Source organism: Barbus barbus, assembly GCF_936440315.1.
Source record: "Barbus barbus genome assembly, chromosome: 5".
NCBI classification, from domain to species: domain Eukaryota; kingdom Metazoa; phylum Chordata; class Actinopteri; order Cypriniformes; family Cyprinidae; genus Barbus; species Barbus barbus.
Window position 1 is genome coordinate 5,095,700 of NC_136733.1, and position 24,094 is coordinate 5,119,793.

The 24,094-nt window shown below is 36.1% G+C and overlaps 2 protein-coding genes across 5 annotated transcripts in view; one reads left to right on the forward strand and one right to left on the reverse strand.

Annotated features, from left to right (window-relative positions):
• LOC306869774 (merlin-like) overlaps positions 1–15,391 on the reverse strand; it is a 33,657-nt gene extending 18,266 nt beyond the window's left edge. The window contains exons 1-5 of the mRNA XM_079416678.1: positions 15,252–15,391; positions 14,550–14,930; positions 9,328–9,453; positions 8,366–8,488; positions 1,727–1,810 (exon numbers count right to left, since the gene is read on the reverse strand). Coding sequence (XP_079272804.1) covers positions 1,727–1,810; positions 8,366–8,488; positions 9,328–9,453; positions 14,550–14,663 — 447 coding nt within the window. The 5' untranslated portion in view covers positions 14,664–14,930; positions 15,252–15,391. The remainder of the gene's footprint in view (positions 1–1,726; positions 1,811–8,365; positions 8,489–9,327; positions 9,454–14,549; positions 14,931–15,251) is intronic.
• A 527-nt stretch (positions 15,392–15,918) lies between these two features.
• Positions 15,919–23,912, forward strand: LOC306869553 (F-box only protein 21-like). 4 transcript variants are annotated; one of them, XR_013784176.1, is made up of 13 exons: positions 15,919–16,178; positions 16,816–16,951; positions 17,132–17,226; positions 17,310–17,431; positions 18,045–18,191; positions 18,444–18,580; positions 18,790–18,926; positions 19,412–19,591; positions 19,889–20,021; positions 21,067–21,257; positions 22,038–22,195; positions 22,440–22,858; positions 23,412–23,912. XR_013784176.1 is itself a non-coding variant. In XM_079416308.1 (13 exons), exons 1-13 carry the CDS (start codon positions 15,955–15,957, stop codon positions 23,472–23,474), a joined length of 2,028 nt encoding a protein of 675 aa, XP_079272434.1. In that variant the 5' UTR covers positions 15,927–15,954; the 3' UTR covers positions 23,475–23,912. The 4 variants fall into 4 exon arrangements, 2 of the variants coding, with proteins under 2 accessions (XP_079272434.1, XP_079272435.1); XM_079416308.1 differs by having other exon boundaries at positions 15,927–16,178; positions 17,117–17,226; positions 22,440–22,674; positions 23,357–23,912; XR_013784177.1 differs by having other exon boundaries at positions 15,939–16,178; positions 17,117–17,226.
• Positions 23,913–24,094: the final 182 nt, after the last annotated feature.

A 24,094-nucleotide genomic window follows, 5' to 3' on the forward strand; every position in this document is an offset into this window, starting at 1 on the left:
TCTTTTTTTATTCTTGCTCTCTTTACATCTCTTCGTACTCTTTTCTCATGCCTTCTTTAACTTCCTGTCTTGAATAACTCCAAACCTGCAGCTGGTGGTTTTAAATGGAGACAGAAATCTGTCATGCAACTATTCTCATTTGAAAATCATCAGATAAATGTTTGTGGATAAGCTGCATTCAAAGCCAAATAATTGTATATCTGTAACTGCACATCAATAGAAGTCATAGTAATGGGCCAAGTAGTGTTTGGCAGAATGAACAAAAATTACAATACAAGATATTTTATATAATGGTAACACAATGTAAATGTACTTGATTTTTGTAGAGTTTGCGGTCGCTAAGATTTAAAAAGATATTTTTAAAATAGTCTCTTATGCTCACTAAGGCTGCATTTATTAGTTTAAAATACAATAAAAACAGTAATATTGTGGAATATTATAACAATTACAAATAATTATCTCTCAGCTACGAGTGAAACACGAGACCGCGGTCTAAAGTTCGCAGTTCTCCGCGAACAGCAGCTCTTCACCGGCTCAGATTTCAGCGAAACACCGGCACGAGAATTAGCACTATTTCGGTAAAATGCAATTATAGAGAACGCTTTTTTATTTCTAAAATGCTTGTTAAATGAGTTTAAATGCATGTAATATTGTAAACTATGCTGTATCACCCAAATAAATTCAATTTGTCTTATATTTTGTCCATGGGTGTTCTTGCTTAATAATAAATGTTCATCTTTTGATGATTTCTGTTGCTTAGTAATTATGTGTGATTTTTAATTTCCAGCCCATTTTAAGCCAGCAATATAATACATTTTAAATAACATATTAAACAACCCAGCATGGTGGGTAAAAACATTGACCCTAACCAGCTGGGTCAAAATAACCCAGCATGTGTTCTGTCCAATATTTATCCAGCGCTGGGTTGCCAAATACCCCAAGTTGGGTTGTTTTTAACCCAGCATTTTTTTTGGGTGTATAAATGTTAATATTTTTTGTGGCAAAGAACAGCATTTAACTGAAATAGAAAACCTTTGTAACATTATAAATATCTGTCAAAGACTGGGAAACGAAAACAAAAACTTTAAATGATACAAAAAATCATTAGATCAATAATACCGGTACTATGTAATAATGACAAGTTTTTCTTTGTTTTGATATATCTTCAATATCAAAGCAAAAAAAAAAAAAAAAAGATCAGTTGTGCGCAAATCATATATATGACAACTTAGAAATCAAAATGGCAGGTCTCCCAAAGCTGCTGTAAAAAGCCTTGAGAAGCCATCAAAAGACCTAAGCAGACCAGCACAAGGCTCAAACACCAGCTAAACAAACAGCTTTGCCATGTGAAGCTTACAAATTGCTTTAACAAAGCAAACAAAAGCTTTAGCTGACTCCAATCCTGTTTTAGAGCCATCTAGTGTTGCTCCGTGTCTGACGTGAGTCAGAGAGAAACGGAGTGCGATTTCTAAATTGGCACAAGGTGAGCTGTGTGCAGTTAGCCAAGGCTTTTGGATAAATCGCATGTTCTTGTTGCCCCTGAGCTGTCAATCAAACTGACACCTGCTTAATAAAATGTGCTTCTTCCTGTGGGAAGAATGTAATGGGATAGATGCCGACCTTGAAGGACATCCATAGGAGGTTAAGGTTTTGCTCTGACACCTTTCTATGTGTCTATCAAAGAACGAAGGGTTTAAAAAACAGGTGTGTTAGAAAGAGCACTGACCTTAGCGTGGACGGCGTAAGAGGCTAAGAGCACCGAAGCCTCGGGTGGACAGTATATCTCCTCCTCCAAAATACTCTTCTTCACCTGCGGGATATCAGAAGAGAGGAGAGCAAGATTAACAGCATTTCATTATTATTATCGCTACATATTTAGGGGAATGTGTTTACCGAGAATTTTATGCAATGCCATCATGATAAATTACAGTGATATTTGCCTGGATTTACCTTGCTAAAGGGCAAAGTGGTGGTAGGGCACATTCCTTCACAGTGATTGTATCTGCATTCTTTCGCTTACTTGTCCAGATATTTAAGTACTATTAACTACTAGCAAAAGATAATAGTAGACAGCATGTTAAACCCTTTTTTTTTTTTTTATATAAATGTAATTTATTCCTATGATGGCAAAGCTGACTCACTCCAGTCTTCAGCGTCATATGAACCTTCAGAAATTATTCTAATAAGCTGATTTAATGCTTAAAAAACATTTCATTTTATTACCAATCTTGATCACAGTTGTGCTGCTTCATATTTTTGCGGAAACTATATTGTTTTTTTTCCCCAGGATTTTCTGATGAATACAAAGCTGAAAATAAAATAGTTTATTTTAAATCTATTGTAATCTATTTAAGTCTATTGTAAATGCATTTGTCATTTGTTATCAGTTTAATGCGTCCTTGAATGGAATTATTAATTTCTTTAAAAAATAAAAATAAATTAATAAATACAGCAAACCATAGGTTATTTTCAATTTAGGCATTCAAGCATAAAATTATGTAAAATAATACTAATAGGTCAATTTAGCTAGATGCTAACTGTTACATGGAAACAGAAAGAGCATAAAACCAAGTAGTCTTTGATATAAAAAAAATAAAAAATTACGTGCTACTGACTGTAGTTTTAGTATGCAAACCACAATGTCAGAAACAGATCTCTTACTAGTTAAACTTCTATAGTCTGAGTCTAAAGAACTTTAATGCTTCATAGCAGGGGTCGGCAAGTAAGTTTGGCATCGGGCCAAAAAAAATAAAAAAAATGCCACTAGATGGTGGGCCAGAAGAGTCAAAGGACAATTTAATAAATTAATTGATGAAAAATGCAACTAGAAGTGCCTGTGACATACTGTTACAGTGTCTTTTGTAACTGTGAGCTGTTACTCGGTGTTATTTTTTTTTTTTGATGAAAATATCAGTACGTTTTCGTCAGTTATTTTACCTACGGATCGATGCATTTCTTGCAGATTTCTGCGGATTCGAAATCGGATCCAGATGAAAGATTAAGTGTTGTAGGTAAGGGATAATCAACGGCTAGCCGTGCATTTAATGCACGACGTGCGGAGGGTGGTTGCCTCCGCGAAGTGTATTAAAATCCTTTAAAGCACAGCTAGCCGTTGATCATCCCGCTTATTCCATGGTCATTTGCCAAGTTATAGACAAGGTAAAACTTGTATTGCTCTTTGCAGCGCAATATTTGACCGAATGGGTAAAAATGACGGTTATTTTCGTCAGTTGAGGCTCGTTAGCGCAGCATTCTGCCTGCTTCAAATCAGACACAGAGATGAAATAGTGTAGTAAGATCACATTTATTTGAATGAATTACAGCATGTATTTCAATTAATTATCGATCGATTGAGAGAGAGAGAGAGAGAGAGATGACAGTTGTGTGTACCTGCTTGCTGCGGTCTAGTATCTATCTCTTATTTTAGCAATAAAAATCGCAGGGAAGCGCTGACAAGTTTGTGTACGTGTGCAGCACAATCTGCGATCTCCGACCTCTCTCTCTGTGTGTGTGTGTGCGCGAGCGAGTGATGCGTGTTGGTTAAGCAGCGCATTAATATGGAACGGTGATTAAACTGACCTGGAACTACCTGTGCATTAAACGAATTTGATCATCACCTGCCAGCCAATCAGAATAGAGTATTCAGACAGACCATGGAATAATAGTGGTTTAAATCTTTCAGCTCAAAATATTCAGTATATTTAACTATTATAACTTCCTGCTCATGCCCATTGCCGTCATTCACATGCTTTCTGATTTGAGTGATCCTTCTCTATCAAGCTAGCTAAATATTTTAAACTTGTGAATTCTTGCTAAATATGCAGTTACATTACAGCCGTGTTGTTGGCATGAATAGTACTTGTGATGGAGCGAGTGAAAACCACGGCGCTCCGACTTTTAAAAAATCCGCTCCTCGCTCTATTCAAAATCACACCGCTCCACTCGCGCTCCTCTCACATAGCCTACTGTGGTTGTGAGTAACTGTTGCTGTCATGACAGATCTATTTCAGAACCAACCGCTATCAAAATAGCTAGATATTATTGCTGGGGGGCCACTTTTGGCCCACGGGCCGCCTGTTGCCGACCACTGCTTTATAGAGAACTAGATATTTTACTGGGTCCTTTCTGAAAAAACAGAACAAACAACACCGTGTTTTTGTTTTTTTCTTATTATTTTTTAGCTATCCTAGTCACGACTATCCATTAGTAAGCCGGGAGAGGTTGTCTCCTTTCGGCTCGATGGACTGCAAAGCCCAGACGTCATTTATGGCTGCAAATACAAAGCAAAGGCAGAATATTTCAGGGTCAGTTTTAAGAACTCTAGAAGCAGCAGATGGCTCACAGGTTACACATTCACTGTTGCAGGGCGGTTGAAATGAATTCCAAGTGGGGCTGTAGGGAGAAAACAGGCGACCTGGCAAAGGACTGCTAGTGCAGACTCCTAAGCCTGGCAGAAATCACTGCATATCGGTTTGTAACAATGTAATTTGTGTCCATCATCTAGATTTTAATTGCATGCATGAATAAATAAATCTAGACTTGCATTTCCTGGATCTAGCAATGCCTGCAAACAAGCAAAATGTTAAAAGTTTTCAGTAGGTTTAAGATTTCAGCATCTGAGCTAAAATAAAATAGTGTTGTAAATAAGAAACACGTGGTTAAAAAAAGATTGCATGGACGCTAACCTGTTTATAAAATAAAAATATAAAATGTAGACATAAAAAAAGCCACATTCAAGGCTGTATTATCTACAACATGTTTGAATGGAGTCTGTATGTTAAACACTCAAGCTGAACTAATTCCAGAAACCTGTGGAAAAGAAAAGGAAAAAGAAAAAGAATTTCAATGCAGAGCTATCTTGCAAGCACTGTAACAACTAATTGATAGACTTATGAATGAATCAAAGAATCAAATTAATTCCTGACTTCATGCTTCATCAAAAGAGAAAATTAATAAAGGATGGAGGAATAGAACCCTGACCTTTATGAACAAAAGAAGTGGTTAACAAAACAAAAGGTTGTTTATGTACACAGCTTATAAATGCATAAATGTTTGTTCACACTGAAAGGTTAGTATTTAATAGTCAACAATGAACTAGTGCCAAATTACGACTAAAATATCGCTGCCTTACCAAATGAGCTGTTGCTAAATGCACAACCACATGGGAGACGTCTAGTCACTGTGCCGACCATTAGCTGCTTGGCAAAAAGAAAAATGATCTCTCTTAATGATAACGAGAATATGGAAGCCAAAAAAAAGTTTAATGACATGGCTACAATGAGCACAAGGTCAAACTTATTAAAAAACAATAACAAAACATCCAAATACTCATCGATACAGGAATAGTTTGCTCAAAAATTACATTTCAAGTCCGCATGACTCTCTTCAACCATTACAATAATAAACAGACTATAGTTTAAAATTTTGAGGTCATAAGACTTTTTTTAAAGAAATTCATACTATTATTCAGCAAGGATGCATTAAATTTATCAAAAGTGAGAGGAAAGACATTTATAATCTTACAAAATCAATTTCTAAAAAATAAATAAATAAATAAATTTTAAGAAATCTCAAAAACACAGCACAACTGTTTTCACCATAATAATAAATGTTTCTGGGCAGCAAATCGGCATATTAGAATGATTTTTTTATGGATCATGTGACACTGAAGACTAACATTATGGCTGCTGAAAATTTTATTTAAAATGTTAAAAAGACAAGTTATTTGTTACAATATAGTTACTTTAAATTGTGATAATATTTAACAGTATAACAGATTTTACTGTATTTTGACCAAATAAATGCAACCTTGAGCATCAGAGAATTCTTTAAAAAATATATATATATTTTACAAAAAATGTACTAAACCCTAAAATGGTATTAAACGGTAGTGTATCAGTATGATTGTGAATATAGTGCATGAGTCGCATATACTTCTACTGTAAAAGCATACATAATACACATAACCCTGCCATCATAATAAAGGCTTACATTCAATGCCATCTTATTCTATAATATTCTTTTCATTTTGTATTTTCACACTCCCCATTCACCATACTGAAAAGAGTGGCCAGGATATTCTTAAAAAAAAAATTGTGTTCCATGAATGCAAGAAAGTGGAACAACTTGTGTAGGCTAAAAAAAAGACAGGATTTATATTTCCAGGTAAGTTAAGGCTTGCTCCCCAGTCATCTCTTTCAAATATTAAAAAAAAAAAAAAAAAAAAAAAAAAAAAAAAAAATCACCATGCTTGCTCTTTTATCCATCACCCGACTATCAGCCTGAAAACAGTCACAAAAGTAGCATCCAATGTGTCAATAACTGGTCAAAAAGATTCTGGCTATTACGGTCGTCTTTTCAATCTGCTTTACAAATGTGACAGCACTTTAAGAGCGCAGTCTGGAAAGAGTGGCCATTCCTGATAAGAGCCCATCCAGGCGAGCGTTTTTAAACAGGATCTGCACATCCAAACACGCGGCTCTATCCCAAGCCAACATATGAGCAGAGGGCAGAGGCTATAAGAGAACAGACTCACCGTTCTCTCATCTCTTCCCAGAATTCATGATCATCTTTTGAGAATTCATTACATTCGTTTTCAGAGTGCATTGCCATTCTGAAGCGGCGCGGTTCTACCTCCCATTACGAGGTGGAGATAAGCTACTTACGTTCTCTAAGAATGTTCATATCTTCATCTTGTGCCCTTTACAATGCATTAAATCTACCAGATTGGTACAAGCACTGTAAAGTGAAGGGCAAATTGCCATAGCTTAACATTAGATAACAAATGTTGTCGCAACATTGCTGGAAAACTGTACTGAAAGCTAATGCATGCAAAACAGGTGCTTATTTACCTCCCATGCCGAGCAACCAGCTCGCTCAATGAAATGATTGATAATGTGCTCATAATCAAGGTGTTATTGCTTAATGGTTTCTGATCGCCCCGAACGAACCTTGGCAGGAAGCCGTATTACGGTGGGAGGTGTTCCCCAGGGCTTATAGAATCAGAGACAGGAGCCCTGATGTGAAGCACACCGATTCCACATGGCTGAACACAATCACACCAAACAATAAAAGAGAGCGCTGAACCCGCAGACAGCACAGCCCACAACCCTCTCACACAGAGAACTGTACCTAGAAACCAAATACAGGAGCTCAGTTCTGCTGCCGAGCCCATTGAAATGAAATGGCTTCCAAGTTTGGGTCAATGACACATCCTCACCTGCTGTTGTGTAAATACAATACTTACAGTCCAGACAGATTAATTATGCACAACACTATGCAGTTAAGGAAAACCAAAAACAAAAAAACTAAATGAAAACTTTGTTTCATTATAACTGGGAAAAACTAAACCTTAACTAAAACAGGTTCCAAAAGCAACTTAAAAATAAACTTTTAAAATAAAAATTGATACAATTAATTTTATTTTTCAATATATAGTGCATTATAAAACCTGAAACCTATAGAAACTTATACAACATATGTACACTGCCCTCAAAAAGTTTGGAAACGCCCTAGAAAATTGGGGTTTTGGACAATATTGGCATGAATCCTTTTTAATTTGTGACAATTTTGCACTGATAAGGGACAACACAAACTATGAAACATATTTTATTACATAAAAAGTTTATACATAGAAAAAACTTAAATTTTCGATTCATCAAAATATCCACCATTAGCCGCTATTACAGCTCTGCATAATCTGGGCATCCGAGCTGTCAGTTTATTCAAACATTGACTTTGAATTGGCAATCAATTGCTAAAGCTACAGTATTAAAGTGTGCTGACCCAAAAATCTTTTAAAAACCTGGGCCAAGTTCAAACCAGTAACCAGGCATCACAGCTGGCAAAGGGGCATGTCTGACTTTGACATGCATACATTGCCATTATTATGTTTTATGCTGGTCTTCAATGATAATGTCAAGTTTCTTTAATGTATTTGCACCAAGAAAATGATAAGGATTTATGCTAATATCATCCAAAACCACACTTTGCCAGGGGTTTCCAAACTTTTGGAGGGCAGTGTATATTACACATGAAAATGGCACTAAAACTCAATAGCATTGGACTGTGCTAAGAAATTTATCAAGAAATTCTTGGGGTGAAACTAAATAAATATTTTAACAAAAATAATATTAAATCAATAAATCAGTCAATACTAAAATTAAACTAAATGATAATGAGAAAAACTCAAATTTAACAAGACCAATTAAAAATAAAATGAACATAAAAACTAAATTCAACATTCAAAACTATGACAACCCAGTTGCCACATACACACAATTCAATAAAAATTGGCAACATGCCAAAAAAGTTCCATTTAATTTGAGCTGTAGTCCAGTTAAATGCACACGAGCCAATGACTCACCTGCAGGAAGAAGAGGTGCTGTGTTATGTCTTGCACCAGCTCTTCTTCAACATTCTCTGGGTAAAACTTGGCCAGGAAATGAAACACTATGGGCTCTTCTTTGGGCATATCATGATCCAAAACCTATTACAAAGATAAGTCATGACAAATGTTGTGCTGCGCCTTGTATACTTGATATACACTGACAATAAATTACTAAAAAATAAAATACCAAGACAATACCACATTTTTGGACTGGATAAAAATGGTAATACCATGACCTCTTTGGACACCAAAATAGTACTATAGCTCATTTGAAGTACCATGAAAAAAACATGAATCAAGCCTTCAATATCATCATAATTACCATGGTGATACCGCAGTACTTATTTGAGAGGGTAATGAGTTTGGTTTTCATGACAGTCTGTTTGTTTTTACACTACCTTTGAAAGGTTTGGTCTTATTAAGATTTTTTTATGTTTCTGAAATAAGTCTTTTATGCTCACCAAGAGTGCATTTATTTGATCAAAAATACAGTAAAATCAGTAATATTGTGAAATTATTACAATTTAAATGAACTGTTCTGATATAGTTGAAAATAGCTGTGCTGCTTAATATTTTTTTCCTGGAAAATTTTCTAAAATTCATGGCAAATACAAAGCTGAAAACAGCTTTTATTTGTAATAAAAAAAATGACCATTAAATATATTTCTATCAATTTAATACATCTGCTGAATAAAGCTATTGAAAAAAAATCATCTTACTGACCTCAGTTTTTTGAAAGGTAATGTATATCAATACAAAATATGATTTTATATGATCTGTAAAAAAAATGTAAAAGTCTAAATGAAGTATATTAGAATTTAGTGATATCCTAATCTATTATAAATGGTAGAGGAATAATGTTTCCAAATCATTTCCTCAAGCATTTATCAGACTGACACTATTTTGAAGAACAAGAAAGTTTAAGATGAACATTTTACCTTCTTGTCCATTTTCAGCCATGCCACAGTGTCTTTGACGTCATACCGCAGACCAAAAAACCAGGTCTCCCTGAGTCCCAGTGTCCGGCACACAAGTTCAAACAGATCCTTTCCTTTCCACTTCAGCTGCCCAAACAAGATTACAAAAAAAGGTTAGTGACATGAAGCTTTAAAGAACTGCTTTCTGAACCATAGGCTGAATTTTAAACTATTTTAAGATCCATTCCTGTCGGTGTCATAGTTCCTTTTGAAACAACAAGTTGATGCCAGGACAAAAAAAAAACAATTTTAATTTCAAGAAGCCCTTAAAGGAAACCACCCAAAAACTCTCTAGGGATTGCGGCAGACTAATCGAATTCAGACTGACCACAAATCTGAACAGCTCCAGTATAATGAACAGCGACAGTCCCTGAATAACCTCATTTCCACAGACCATGTGGACACAAGGCAGAGAAATGAATCTGAGCGTCATTACAAAGTCACTGCTGTCAGCAAACGCATTCACTCGTTTTCAGACATATCAGTTCATCTTTTATCAGGAGGACTACTGTCATATTCAATTGGAGAAGAACTGTGGACGCATATCAGTTGCGTATTTCTCATTAAAACCACTTTAATTGTCTTGTGCATACTGCGTACTTGAACAGAATCAATAAAGCAGCAACAAAACAGTATTACACCAAAAGCACCAGCATAAGGCATCTTTATCATTCATTTTATTGGTTGACGAATTCGCCAGAAAACAAGGTCAAACTATTTTCCAACATCGAGTAGATTACTTACAAATTGCAGTCCGTTACAGATTACAAATCACATGAGATTACACTTTAGGTAATGTATTCTTATTAAGAATATTATGCAGCACAACTACTTCCAACATTGACTATAAATCAGAATATTAGAATGATTAGAATGAAGGATCATGTGACACCGACGACTGGAGTAATGATGCTGAAAATTCAGCTTTGCTTCACAGAAATAAATTATATTTTAAAGTATACTAAAATAGACAACTTATTTTAAATTGAAATAGTATTTCACAATTTTGTTTTTCTGTATTTTTGATCAAATAAATACAGCCTTGATTTTTTATTTTCAACAACATTAAGTGCCCTAAATGTTTCTCATTCTGGGGTTTGTGAAAGAATTTGACTATGTAATCTATATTACATGTAATCAGTTACTACCCAGCACTGTCCATTTATTAACATCAAAAAACAGAATTTGCAATCTGCAGGAGTATAGAAGCAGAATAACAATTAGACTCATAAAAATGACTCACTAACTCATGTTGTGAGAATAATTCACTTGTGTAGACATCTGTGCCTGATTAGCCTTGTCATTAGTAGGATTCAAGTGTACTAGGCATCATCTGAACCCAGCTGAGCTAGATGCTACTGTCTTGTGAGCAATATACATGTCACATGTCACCTTGAATGATTAAATTTTATGACACAGAGGACAGAACCTTGCTGTTATAAGTACTGACAACTTCCAGAGAGTATTTCAAACATCATCAACACGGCAAACTGTATTAGCATAACAGGGACAGGTGCTTTTCAAGGTGTGGTTTCATCTTGCCTAATGTTTATGTATGAGAACATATGACAATATGCTGCCATCCAGAGTCCAACCAGTTAAATATGCTGATGCTTCCTCTCTAGAAAGCTGACGGCTGCCTTCAAGAACGACTGTCAGCTGGTGCAAACATTTACAGAGAAATTAAGTGTTCACTCACTGTCCGAAATAAATAGCGGTGAATTTATGTGGCTTTTTAGGAAGAAAAAAAAAATTAAGTACTGAAAACTTGACAGCATAACAGCACAAGAAAGAAAGAAAGAACAAAAGCAGAAACCTCAAAGTCAAATTCCTGTCTTTATCCACTATTGAAGCCCCGGCTTTTACCCCAAATCAGATTATATTGACTGAGCTACACCAAGACTGTCTTTCTTGTTACACAGCACAAGATTAGATGAGGTCAATACCACACACAATAACTTCAGGAAAAAAAAGATGGCTTAAACTAAATTTTAGCCTATAGCGCAAATAAAAATACAATTGTTTTGAATATTGAATAGAAAATATGCACTGTACTTCTAATAAATTGCACCTGCCAATGCTTAAACTGAAGCACAAGAAAATATATGAAACACTTTATTTTAAGTGACAATCTGTATGGAATCTGTGCATTCCAACAACCATCTTCTGAGGTCCATTTTCACTTTAATAGCATGCTAAGAAAATATTTAGGAGCTAAAATAAATAAAACTCTCTTTATGGTTTTTCCTCTAGTTTCAGAATCTTGGTGATGTTATTCATAACTGTTTAGGGACCATTTTCTGTCATTGTGAAATAATATCTATCACTATATACCCAAGGCTTCTGGAATATAATATGAATATTCAATGGTAGGCAATAAAATCATAATGACTGCAGAGGGAGAAATGGGTTTTGTTTTACAAATCCATGCTGCCACCAAGCGGTGGTGCTTGGGAAATACGAAGATGCACCAAAATATAATCAAAGTGATGCTGAAATAAAATGCAATGCTTTTAAATGGTCCAGATGCAAAGAGATATCTACGTTAAATATTACTGCGTAAACTCTGCATCTCTTACATGCTGTCAATTAGAACAAAAAAAACTGACCCCTTAGTTTATAAAATCTGTAATATAATGCACTCAAATAATATTTTTGTTAAAAAGAAAAAGTTTTAAAGTTAAAGCTGCATATTTCAGAAATATTGTTTATGGAAATCAACAGTATGTCACAGATGTTGATTACCATCAACATTTCAGAAAGAGCAAGAACCTGGAGCATTGCTTTAATATTTATTGGAGATCAATATCTCCAAAAAAAAAGTCTCAGGAAAATGCAACCAGAACAGCTATACCTTCCTCCCTCAATTCTAAATATCCAAAACCACATGAGACACCTTATTGGTACATTATATAACAACAGAATCATGATCCCTGAGAACCTGATTACTAGGAAATACTGTTAATGAGTGTGCAAGATCAAAGAGTGAGAGACAGGCAAACAGACAGGCAGGCACAGGGTCTTGTGGAGTGGACCACCGTGCCTCATGGGACATTAACTCATGGTCCCCGTCTGTCACGCCGTTCTCTTACCACCATCTGTTTTCCCTTCATTCAAAACACTCCCTGAGATGGTTTTTGTGTAAAAATAGGACATCTTCCTTCAAGAAACTCAGTGGATGTTATGTGCAAATGAAGTACCGCTCCACAGAGTCCTCTGTATGCCTGCAGAACTCCCACCGGATTCATAGTTTGTACAAAACACCTTTATACGTGGGAATGATGATTATTGCCATACAGGATGCTGCTTGCTTTGTAGATTTTTATGTTTTAGTTTTTCCCCACAAGCACTCATGAGCGTTTTTTGAAAACCTTTTGGGATTATTTTTAAGGAAAAATTATTTTCTCCAATATTCTAAACAAAAAGGAGATGTTAGGCAGAATGTCCAAGCTTCTGTTTTCCACACAAAAAAAGTGAATGGTGATTTATACTGCCAAATAAAAGTAGTCCATAACTATATTTCTAGCCTTCTGAAGTCATGTGATAGCTTTGTTTGAGGAATAGAACCAAATTAAGTTAGTGTTTATTGTTGATATTAACCTGAAAGAAATTCTTATTTTACCTATTTCCATTTTTTCTTTTTTAGGCAGATGCTTTTAATCAGTCTCGACTTGCACACTGCATTTAAGGAACACATTTTATCAGTTCATGCATTCTCTGAGAATCGAACTCGTGACTTTGGCGTTGCTAACAGTATGATCTACTGTTGACATTTTAATTTTAATAACATTTTAACCCTATAAAGCCTACTGTATCATCTTTCATATACATCTTTAAGGCCTCTAAATTGTCAACTATCAAAATTTGTTGAAAAAAATTACTTTTGTACACTGTCATACGCCGCCTTTTGTCTGATGGTTTATATGCTTTTATCAAGTAAAAGGCCTTTGAGTATAATTCTAAAAACATTGTTATTTACACATCTGTTGCAAAATCATTTTCATAAAGTAGATATTTGATATTTTTTTACTTAATTTTTTCTTATATGATACATCAGGCTTTTGAGGAATGTGTATTTGTTCATCTGCCAATCAGCATTGCATTGCACTGCAATATAATAAAAACTACAGAGCTTTGATGATCTTGCCAAGACATTTATTGGGAGATATTTACTCAAAACTGATATTTATAAGCATGTTATGCAAGTAGTCTCACTATGTCATACCATATGAGCCATAAATATGACACTCAAAAAACATATGATTACATATTTATGACTATCATTTCATATTTCAAGCTTTACGGGGTTAACTTATTGAAAATTAAATTTTATCTAATTGAAATATCGCTTTGTCAGAAGACGCGGACCACTTTTATAGGACTTTTCTAATAGCTTGGTAATATAAATCATCATCCACTTTCGCTGCATGCAAGCTGTAACTTGTACTCACTTTGTGTTTAACTGTGGAAAAAAATTAATACAGGATCGGAATGACATGAGGGGAATAAACAATTTCCATTTTCTGGAAGAGCTGTTCCTTAAGGCCACTGAACTGCCTCTGTTCAAACATTAAAGCAGCTCGAGGCGACAGGGATGTCTTGACGCAGCTCCCCTGGAGAAACAGGTCAGGCTGAGTGACTTGCTCAAGGGCACAACAACAGTGAGCGGGGACGTTAAAATGTCGACAGTCTGGTGCCTTCTCCAAGTTAAGCTTACATGCCCTCTGGTTACTAATGAGAAGCACTGATCACTGCCAGCGCAGGTTTGGTTGTAGGCTACAACAGGTTTACTCCCATAAAATAATGTAAAGGTGATATTATGTACGCATTCAGAGACAGTTTTAAAGGGGTCATCGAATGCCCATTTTACACAAGTTGATATGATTCTTTAGGGTCTAAATGAAAAGTCTATAACATACTTTGGTTAAAATTTCTCAATGGTAGTGTAAAAGACACCTTCTTTACCCTGTAAAATACAGAACTACATCATTCTGACAGGAACCTCACAACAGCCTGATTTGAGAAAGGGAATTTAAAAAAAACCCACTGGGTGGATTTTTATCATTATAGGTGTACACACTTCCAACACACATTTATGTTCAAACAACTTGTAAAGTGAATTTTGCATCCGATGACCCCTTCAAGTTAATTCACCTCATAAAAACAAAGCACTTGCTACTCACCTCGCAGCTGAACTTCAAGTATGCATCCATTGTAACAACTGTGACGTTGAAGGTTTTGGCTTGTTTCCTCCGAAGGGAGTTGAGACCCATTTTTGTTGCAAGGACACTTGCCATAATAGCTGCTAATGGGAAACCTTCCTCCTCTTTAGAAACAACATAAACCTGTCTACTAACTCTCTATCTGAAGCATAGCTTATCATGAAACACAACAGAGCTGAACTCTGGTTAAAAGCTACAATTTAGCATTACTGGCCAGTGTGACAAAAATGTGATTAAAGTGCACATCTAAAGGCAGGACGTTGTCAGACCACCTGCGTTAACTGGTAACTAGTAGTTGGACACATATTATCCCCATTTACTTCCTCTAAAGCTTCATTAAGCCTGTAAGAAGATAAAGGGAAAAGAGCACACGTTTATTAGCTGGTAATGTTAACTGAGTGCATGTACAATAACAACAGACAAAAGAAGTTGCTTTTAAACAAGTATAAGCGTAAATACCTATTAAGTGACAGATAACAAACATTAACCTATTACGTAACACTTAAGTATACATTCCTGTAACAAAATACGAACTTTTATACGACTTCATAACATTTTAGGTGCTCATATACGCTTGTTTAGGCTAATCTACGGTTTCATGCCTCATTGGTTTCTTTTGTTGTGAGGTTTGACGGACAGTTTGTAAACTGGTTGCTAACTCACCTGTCGAGCTGTAAAAACAGCTGAGTTCCCGCAGTGTGTGTGATTCACGCTCGCTTAAACACCTGACACACTAACACAGCTGCTGGTTTGACTCTTTCAGGCCCACAAACAAAACTGCAACTGAAACCTTGCGTGCGCGTGCACGAGGAGCCGGGAGGACATGCGCAATAGCACGCGTCATTCAGCTGGAGTTAAAAGCCCGTTTTTTCAGGGATAATACATTGCAAATAATTAAATAAATTAATAAATAAATACCTTCCAATGAACTATTTCCGAAAAAAAAAATATATATATATATATATATATATATATATAAGTTAAGTTAACAACTTTATTAATCCCACAAGGGGCAATTCAAGTAGGGTAGCAGAATCACACAGCAAACACAAGACATCACATAGAAGATACAAAAAAATAAATAGAAAGAAAATATATATATATAAATGTTCTTCTCAATATTTTCTACTCGTTTTAAATTTATTTTTAAAAAGTAAAATTTTATTTTCAAATATGTTTTAGATTGTAATCTATATTGAATATATACATTCTTTATAGTAAATGTTCAATATATTTATATAAATTGAATTATGTATATTCGCATCATTTCAAGCGCAAAGTACAGCCCTTTGCACCAGAGAGAGGGGCGTGTTTTCGCTGACAACTGGGCGGGGCTTAGATGATGTCATCGGAGTAAACAGAAAAGATGGCGACGCCATACACGGGAGAACGGGTTTTAGGGACAAACGCTGTTATTTCAGAGAGTTTCGCCAAACAGTTAACCGATTTACCAGCGGAATTATTAGAGCATATATTGTGCTTCCCCGTTTTAAACCATATCGACATTTGCAACGTTTCCTGCACGTGCAAGAGGCTGCATGACGTGTGCCATGGCAGGGGGAAGGTCTGGGCGCATCAGTACAAACTCAGGTGGCATAAATTAAAAACGTTTCTAAAGCTTGATACCTCCATCAAGCTCCATAAGAAATGTGTTTGATCCCTGATAGGTGGTTTAAGACGTGCATTCAGCGCGTGAGTTGAGAGCCGTCAGATCGTGTTCTCGTTCTGCTGATGCACCGAATTTGTTCTGTGTGCACGTGCAGAGAGATGCATGTGATGCTTCATTTTTATAGGCTCGCCTCCTATATGTTGGGGGAAAATGCACTTATAATTGTCGATAATGTTAAGTGACCTTGAACACAGAAATGCATGATATTCTGATCTGCTCATAATAAATCATAAATTAAAAACAAATTATCATGAGCTTCTTTAAATAGAAGTATTATTACATTTAGAGTTATTATAGTATCAATAACTACTCACTATTGTGTTTTAGCAGATACTTGTAAATATCAGCCTTTTAGGTAGATTTTGCATAAAGCTGAATTGACAAAATGTACCTTCTACTAAAAGTATTTATGTATTTTACTTCAGGAGATATATTAGCACAAATATAATTTTTAATAAGACACACAACATTACACGAGCCCCGTTTAAGGAATAGGTTTAATATATTTGCCATCCCCCTTTTTCAAGGTCAAACACTGTTGTGTCATTAATATTTTAGGTGGCCCAGGCTGCAGAGATTTTATCAGCAAAATGAGTCACACGATTGGCTGAAAGAATTCAAAACCCGGCACATGGTTGGTCGCCAGATAAGAAGAACAGTAGAGTCCATTTCCAAGAGGTTCTTCACAGAAGTTGTAAGTGGCTTTAAAAGAGACTAAATTACAAAGCAGTTTATCATTTTCTCAGAAATTGTTATCTTTTTGGTATGGTCATTACGCTACGGTTGGACAGATATATTTGTACGGTTACTTGGATTGAATAATTTGCTTTAGTCACTAACCCAGAGACCTGTAACTCAGCCTTGCGTTGGTCAGGTTCTTGGAGACAGCTTTTTAGAAATCGAGTCTCTTGGTGCTCCAGAACACTTCTGTGAGGATGAGCTGCTTGGCATTTTGAACTCGGACAAAAGGTTAGAAAGGAGCTCACAATTATGTTATTTTAATTTCTTCTTAACACTTAATGATACAATAAATGTATTTCCTTTTTTCCCAGGAAATGTTTGACGCTTAAGTACTATGCAAAGAAAATCCTGTACTTCCTCCGGCAGCAGAACATTCTGAGGAGTTTGAAGGTTTTCCTTGAGAGACCACCAGAACAACAATTCGCCCTTGAAGGTAAGCTGATGTCTCTCAAATGAAGTATTGTTTTATTTCTTATTAAAGGAATAATTCACCCAAAAATTTAGCAGATTTGGAGAAATGTAGCATTACATCACTTGCTCACCAGTGGATCCTCTGCAGTGAATGGGTGCCGTCAGAATGAGAGTCCAAACAGCTGATAAAAACATCACAATGATCCACAAGTAATCCAGTCCATCAATTAACATCTTGTGAAGTGAAAAGCTGCATGTTTGTAAGAAACAACTTTTGGGTGAACTATTCCTTTAATGGAAAAATATAAAATAATTACTTTATAATGCTTTATCTTACTAGCTACAGGGCAAAATGATAATATCTGTTGTGCTGTAACTGTTATCATATATAATAATCATAGTTCAAATACGTGCATGATGAACTTGAAATATGCATGGTGCATACTGAGCTGTGTAATATCAAACATTTTCTAGCGAAGACATACACATCACAATATTCGCAATGAAATTAGGCAGTGTGCACTGAAAAGGTCGACTCCTCACTATATTATTATGGATGATTGAGGTTCAACAATATTTTGATCAGTAATTTACATCAAATAACACACGTCCATTTGTTTGATCTCCAATTCCAGGCGCTGTTTTGGTCGATCAGTATTGCAACCCTCTGGCTGAAATCTCTCTTGAGAGCATATCTGCGCAGATAGAAGAAATCACTGACAAGGTGAAGAAGTGTCTGCGAGTAAAAAATGCCACGCATCCAAGTCTACGAGCCAGTCAAGGTCAGTCCGCAAGGAGATATCCGGAAAATTCTATTTACTATTCTCATGAGGTCTATTAGTCAGACCTGTGTAGCCAGGCTCATGTTCTCCCTGTTGTCTGATAAAAGCTTTCAGCTTAATGTCGATAAAAGAAATATCTTGGAGGTTCAACATTTTTTAATCTACTTTGGACTGCATTGGGCAACCACAATAGCATTGTTGTTCTTAAAGCTGTAGCGTCCAATATGTGTCTTTACTGGAGTGTTTTTCCAGGTGACTGCTTTGTTCTGGAAAACCTGGAGTGTCAAAGGCAAGTCATATGTGCTCTGAATGCTGTGCTGTATGACCAGCTACAGTACAAGGGCAATGAGCGAGACTACTACAATCCACTCAACTCATACATACATCAGGTATAATATCATATCATAGGTATCATAGGTTAGGCAGGTCTGGATAACAAGTGTTAGTGTAATTTAACATGTTAACACATATTTAAATGTGTCCATACAATTGTGCTAAAAAAAACAACCACCTTGTTTTGAATGTGTACATTTTAAGTTTTAAAATTAATAAGACAGAAATATACTTTATTTCTCACAATGTGCCCCCTTGTGGTCAGGTGCTGCTCCGTCGGACAGGCATTCCCATCAGCCTCTCTGTGCTTTACATGACTCTGGCCAGGAAATTAGGAGTTCCTCTGGAGCCTGTCAACTTCCCCAACCATTTTCTGCTCCGCTGGTGCCAAAATCAAAGGAGGTGGGCGTTTAACACATTCTATTGCAGACTGTCAGAATGAAATAACATAGCAAACACCAGTCAGTTTCAAGTCAAATTTATTGTTATAGCTCTGTTTACAATGCACATTGTTACAAAAATCATGATGTTATTGTTTATGATATCTTCACATCTCATTGCCACATTTAGAGCTGTGAGATAATACAGTTTACATTTTGTAATGATACAAGCAATCAAGCAGTTGAGATTTGCTTTATAGTAGCCTATATATTGCCCTGTGTGAGTATATGCAGATAAAGTTTGCATCCAAGATTTGCTACATAGTATACGTGAACATACTGTTAAGTAGGTAAAGTAGGATGTACTATATATCCAACTTATCGCTGAGCAATAATAGTTTACATTTTCCGACAATATAGCTGTAATCTCAATATGCGTTCAAAAAAATTGTGCTGTGCTTGCATTAAAAATACAGTGTAAGTACATGTAATTGGGTTGTTTTGCAGGAGTGATGACATCTACGACTATGTATACATTGACACATTTGGTAAAGGAAAGCAGCTGGCTGCTAAAGAGTGTGAGAATCTGATCCGACACCAGGTGGGAGCAGATTACTACAGCGCTATAAGCACCAGCGAGCTGCTGCTGCGGATGGTGGGAAACCTGCTTAACATCGGCAAAAGAGGGTGAGAATCACACATGGATTTAGATTACTTTAGATGAGTCAATGTGTTGTGAAATGTTGTTTATATTCATATTGTTGTGCTGTTGTCTAATGATCGTTTCCTTAAATCTCTGCACTTAAAGTTGTGGTGTTTAAAGGACTTGTTTTATGGTGCTTGTATGCTCATTAGTAAGCCACTCTGCAGTTATAGACAGTGTTTTATGTAAATTAAATCCATTTTCTTGGCTGTCAGCTGAATTTGTGAAGTTGTCAAACCCACGTTTGTTACAAAATGTACTTGCATTTGTGTTTTGTCTAGGGAAGGGAATGAGAAATCATATCAGCTCCTGCGGGACTCGCTGGATCTCTACCTCACTATCAACCCTGATAATGTGCAGTATCTTCTGCTTCAGGCCCGTCTCTACTTCCACCTGGGCATCTGGCCTGAGAAAGTGAGTTCAATCACACAGATGAGACTTGAATGTCAGTAACAGTCCATAAGTCTCCCATTTGTTTATTAAAAGAATAGTCAAAAAGATAGCATATCTCTGGCACAGTGGTTGGCACATATGCACTCTCATAAGGATGTTTTAGATTGAATTTGTCCAATGTTATTTTAGTATCATTGAGATACTATTGTAGTTTTTTAAAATATTTTGAATGATTTTAGTCATTTTTAGTAGTTTGTTTTTTATTTCAGCTTTAGTTATTTTAATAATCAAGCTAAACTAGCTCCAATCAATTTTTTATATTTTATTTTATTTCAATTAATTAATAATTTAAGTTAGTAATGAGTGGTTCTAATTCAATTTTAGTTTTAGAAAATCCCTAATCCCATTCCTGCTTTCTGTTCCAGTACTTTCCCATCACTCTCCGTTCCGTGCTATTCCATAAAAAAGGCCTTTAAATATAAAGGTGGTGACTTCTTACACTAGTAACACAAGTATAAAATAATATAATTGCTATTTTGAAGGTAGATACTGTTTGCTCCATGTATAACTGGTACTAAATAGCACCCTGGTACTATTCACAAAGAGTGCAAACAAAAGTAATATGCTATTTTTGCTATATTACTCCGCCCTGTATCATATTTGCTGAATGACATCCGATACTTGTTTTTTACTAACTTTGGGATGCTGATTGCAAAAATAGTGCCTGTTTAGCTCTGGCATGTCACTTTATTTCACAAAATGACTAGAATTGACTATGCAAACAAAATAAAAAGGGAAGGCGAATATTGAACATGGGGTCTCTATATGGGTTTTAAACTTTTTGTCACATAGAACACTTTCACACCTAACAGCAACGGACTCATAAGGGAGTGTATATGTTGCATTTGCATTGAAAACCTGGTGAATATTGCAGTTAAACCACAAAATACGAAGTGTATAATCAAGACTAATAAGTGAATTTATCATCATGTCTATGTAAATATTTTCATGGGAGAAAAGTATAACCACTGTGTTTGTTTGATTTCTCTCTCTCTCTCTATCTCAGGTGTTGGATATTCTACAGCATATCCAGGCTCTGGACCCGTCTCAGCATGGAGCGGTCGGGTATCTGGTGCAGCATACGCTCGAGCACATCCAGCATAAGAGGCATCCGGTAGAGCCGGAGGTGAAGAGACGCAGCGCACCTGAGCACAGAGATGTACAGTACTCTGTAGGCCTCATCATGAAACATAAGAGGTGGGTTTCTGCTTGTGCGAGCAGTAACTTTATGAACTACGTGGAATATGAAACATCGTTTAATCTGAAATTTGAGAATAGCAAGGGAAACATGAACTTCTATCTATAAAAAGAAGTTATGCTAATTTGTAACTCGTTAATAAACACCTGTCGTTACTACATTTCTCCAGGTGGACCTCATATTGATGATGTAAACATACTACAGTTCTGGGCCAAAAATACAATGTAAAATGAGACTTTTATTGGCACAGGTTGGCAATGCAATCTTGATTTCAAACCAAAAAGGCTTAATATTTTGCATAACTTTAGGTAGACTGTAGATGAAACGTGTTTATATTTAATATTTGTGACCCTGGACCACTCAATTTTTAAATTGAGATTTTTACATAATCTGAAAGCTGGATACATAAACTTTCCAATGATGTATGGTTTGTTAGGATAGGACAATATTTGGTACAGTATTTGAAAATCTGAAATCTGAGGGTGCAAAAAAAATCTAAATATTGAGAAAATCGCCTTTAAAGTTGTCCAAATTAAGTTCTTGGCAATGAATATTACTAATCAACAATTAAGTTTTGATATTTACGGTAGGAAATTTACAAAATATCTTCATGGAACATGATCTTAATATCCTAATGATTTTTGGCGCAAAAGAAAAATCGATAATTTTGACCCATACAATGTATTGTTGGCTATTGCTATAAATATACCCGTGCTACTTATGACTGGTTTTGTGCTCCAGGATCACATTTAAAATTCACAAGCCGATGTCTCTCATAGGTCAGGCTACAACTGCGTTATCTACGGTTGGGACCCTAAATGCACCATGAGTCAGGAGTGGATTAACACTATGAGGGTCCATCAGCTGTCTAAGGGGGCTGATCAGCCATTCTACAACGTCCTAGTGCAGGATGGGACATGTAGATATGCTGCGCAAGGTGAGTTTTTCCATTGATCCAAGATTTAAGCAACATGGTTTTAGGTTGGGCACATACTTTTGGAGACTCGTTTATTATCTCGTTCTGGCATCTGAAAACTAGGTCTTTGTCCTAATTGCTCTCAATTTCATCAGCATCAGTGAATCATTTCTTTTGGGGCAAATGGGTGAGGTCGTAATTGATTTGAGACAATTGCAGTCTTAAAATAAAAAAAGAAACCCTCACTTTCTCTTTTCGTTTGTAGAGAATCTGGAGCCTCACTCCGACCCGCTGGAGATTGCTCACCCTGAAGTCGGCCGCTACTTCACCGAGTTCTCTGACACGCACTACATTGCTAACGAAGAGCTCCAGGCGCGTTACCCAGAGGACATGTGCAAGACCCACAGGACTGTAGAGGAGCTCTACCACGGTCTCAATCCCAACTCAGGGCTGACGCCGGAGCCCATCGCCAACTTCCAGGACCACGATTTGTTAGATCCGTAGACAGGAATGCCACCTCCTTCCCCTCTATAGATGTGTAACGCCATTCACTTTCTCCTGAACTGTTACAACTGTTAAGGGACTGAATTTGAAGTTTGAAGAACTAGTTAAAGGAACAGTTCACCCAAAAATGAAAATTTGCTAAACATTTACTCAATCTCAGGCCTTCCAACGTGTAGATGAGTTTGTTTCTTCATCAGAACAGATTTGGAGAAATGTAGCATTACATCTCTTGCTCACCAGTGGATCCTCTGCAGTGAATGGGTGCCGTCAGAATGAGAGTCCAAACAGCTGATAAAAACATCACAATGAAATGAAAAGCTGCAAGTTTGTAAGAAACAAATGCATCATTAAGGCTTTTAAACCATCACTTCTAGGCAAATTACAAATCCATAATCCAAAATCATGCATTGTCCAGTGGAAAAAGTCCATCCTTGTTTTGAACTGTTTTCCCTGGAAAACGGTGCTTGATCTGTGCATATTTCTCTCCAGATTTCATTGGAGACAGCAATGTTATAGATAAAAAAAACATCTTGATGCATTTGTTTCTTACAAACATGCAGCTTTTCACTTCACATGGCATTAATTGACAGACTGGAGATGTGTGGATTGCTTGTGGATTACTGTAATGTTTTTATCAGCTGTTTAGACTCTCATTCTGACGGCACCCATTCACTGCAGAGGATCCATTGCTGAGCAAGAGATACTTAATTTCTCCAAATCTGTTCTGATGAAGAAACAAACATTGGATGGCCTGATAATGAGTACATTTTCATTTTTGTGTGAACAATTCCTTTAAGGCAAAACCAGTCTAAGATCAGTAGTTTTTCTCTAATTCATTTCAACTGTACAACATCCTGGTCCTAGATTAGTTTTAAACGCAACTTTGACCCAGAGCTGCAAATGTAGTCTAAGCTGAAAGAAACTACATGTGTTGTATTTGAGTGGTTGAGTATAAATTATGTGGTTGAGTTAAAGTATTTGTGCAGATACAAAATATACTCTTGATAGTATGTATAGACTATGTGAACTTACACTACAGAGGGTCTGAATATCTGTATATGTGTTGATGATCAGCTTCAAGCCCGTTCCTTATGCCATCAGTCATAACACATCTCACTGAACTAATGCACTAATGTCACATATGTTAATATGTTCACTAACATGCACTTGACATGAGGTCAAATGTCTAATGCTGTCACCTTAAAATATTTTGTAATGTTTATTTCAAAGTTATAAAAAAAGAAAGAAAAAACCTAGAGAACAAGGGTTCAAGGAATTCTTGGCTCATAGTGGTTGTAAATACAAAAGTATTGAGAATATAAGAGAATGAATCACAATAAAAGAATAAGCTCTACTTTGCTTGTCTGGTTATTTATTGATTATTAATTTTTTTTATGACGTATCTGCTTGTTTTGT